This window comes from Cicer arietinum, chromosome 7 (genome assembly GCF_000331145.2).
Source record: "Cicer arietinum cultivar CDC Frontier isolate Library 1 chromosome 7, Cicar.CDCFrontier_v2.0, whole genome shotgun sequence".
In the NCBI taxonomy this organism is placed as follows: domain Eukaryota; kingdom Viridiplantae; phylum Streptophyta; class Magnoliopsida; order Fabales; family Fabaceae; genus Cicer; species Cicer arietinum.
In genome coordinates this window covers 59,414,882-59,416,554 of record NC_021166.2, presented here as the reverse complement: position 1 = coordinate 59,416,554, position 1,673 = coordinate 59,414,882, and the positions used below count along the sequence as shown (strand labels likewise).

The 1,673-nt window shown below is 30.0% G+C and overlaps 1 protein-coding gene across 6 annotated transcripts in view; it reads right to left on the bottom strand.

Moving 5' to 3' along the window:
- Nucleotides 1–741: 741 nt before the first annotated feature.
- LOC101508921 (cullin-1-like) overlaps nucleotides 742–1,673 on the bottom strand; it is an 8,073-nt gene continuing 7,141 nt past the window's right edge. For 3 of the 6 annotated variants that reach the window (XM_073370856.1, XM_073370860.1, XM_073370859.1), the window contains one exon: nucleotides 745–948. In XM_073370856.1, the coding sequence (XP_073226957.1) occupies nucleotides 936–948 (13 nt within the window). In that variant the 3' untranslated portion in view covers nucleotides 745–935. Of the gene's footprint in view, nucleotides 949–1,673 lie in introns of all 6 variants that reach the window. The other 3 variants (XM_073370858.1, XM_027336561.2, XM_073370857.1) reach the window with 3 other exon arrangements.

Here is a 1,673-nt window from a genome sequence, read left to right as displayed (position 1 = left end):
AAGGAGGTCTTTTACAACGCCCTTTCAAAGAGCGTTGTAATACGCTTTTAAAAAATAAGTAAAGGAGGTCTTTTACAGCGCTCTTTCAAAGAGGGATGTAATAGGCTTTTAAAAAATAAGTTAAAGAAGCCTTTTACAGTGCTCTTTCAAAGAGCGTTGTAATAGGGTTTTAAAAAATAAGTTAAGTAGGCCTTTTACAGCGCTATTTTAAAGAGCGCTGTAATAGGCTTTTAAAAAATAAGTTAAAGAAGCCTTTTACAGTGCTCTTTCAAAGAGCGTTGTAATAGGGTTTTAAAAAATAAGTTAAGTAGGCCTTTTACAGCGCTATTTTAAAGAGCGCTGTAATAGGCTTTTAAAAAATAAGTTAAGGAGACCTTTTACAATTGAATATAGTATACAAATTTGTTTACGCGTGTATACTAAACGCTTTGTGGGCGTGCTTCAAATAAATGTTATTGATTTTAATGTGAATTGCATAGAATGCTCATGTTATTTTTTTAAATTCAAACCAACTCAACCAAATGGTTATTAGGTTCGTGAGGCGTAAATTTAAAAAAAAAAATAAGGGAATCTTAACTAGAGATGTTAATAAAAGGAACGAAAACAAAGACTAGGTGAAAAAAAAGGAAGAGAAAAGAGACGAGAGTGATATAAAAAAAAATAGAAAAATATGTTTCAATAGTTAACGGTTGTGCAAGTAACTTGCTCTGATTTTATTCAAATTTTAGTGTGAACCGAATTGAACAAGAGTTTGTGATGCATAATACATAAAAGTATAATATTTATTAAGATAAACAAATGTGTAAAACATTATCAATTAATCCTTCCATTGTAACTGAACAAGTTTTCCTTTCACATTCTTAACTGGTCCTTTTTCGCTTATAGTCCAATAGCAATGATGACATGCATCTCTATAGCTTATGTATATATCATACCTATGATATGCGCCTGGCCACATAAATGAACAATGGAATAGTGTTGTGTCAAAAATATTTATATGAAAATCCCAACCAAAATTCTTATAAAAAGGAATAACACGAACTCCAAGATCATCATCGCGAGATTTGCAATGAATAGTTAAGTCATTAAAGTTTTCTAATGCGTTGGTGATACTCACATGTATTCCTAGAACATTGTGCACAGATAGCATCATCAACACACATATCAAAAGAACTTTTTGGATATGAAAAGACATTGCACCTTTAATTAATCTTTTCTTTATAAAAGTTAAAATAATTGTTTGAATAAAGTCGTATATTTATAGAATGATTTTAGGAAACAATGCAAATATATAGATAAATCAAAATATTAAAGGTAATATTTTAGGAAATATAAAATAATTAATAATCGTCTGTTAAAAATAGTAATAATCATGATTTGAATCTTCCTATCAAATCTATCAACCTAAACAAGTCAAATCCCTTAATAATAACTATTTACAAGTAGGGATGGGAATAGGCTAGGCCGTCCGTCAGGGGCCTATGGCATGTCCTACTTATGGTCTGTCTGGCCTGGCCTGGTCTATTTAATAAAAAGGTTAGGCTCATGCCATTTTTAAAGCTTATTTATTTAAATAGGTCAGGGTCAGACTTATAAAAAAGCCTATTAGGTCTGACAGGCCGACCTATATATATTTTATTTATTATTATTATTATTATTATTATTATTATTAT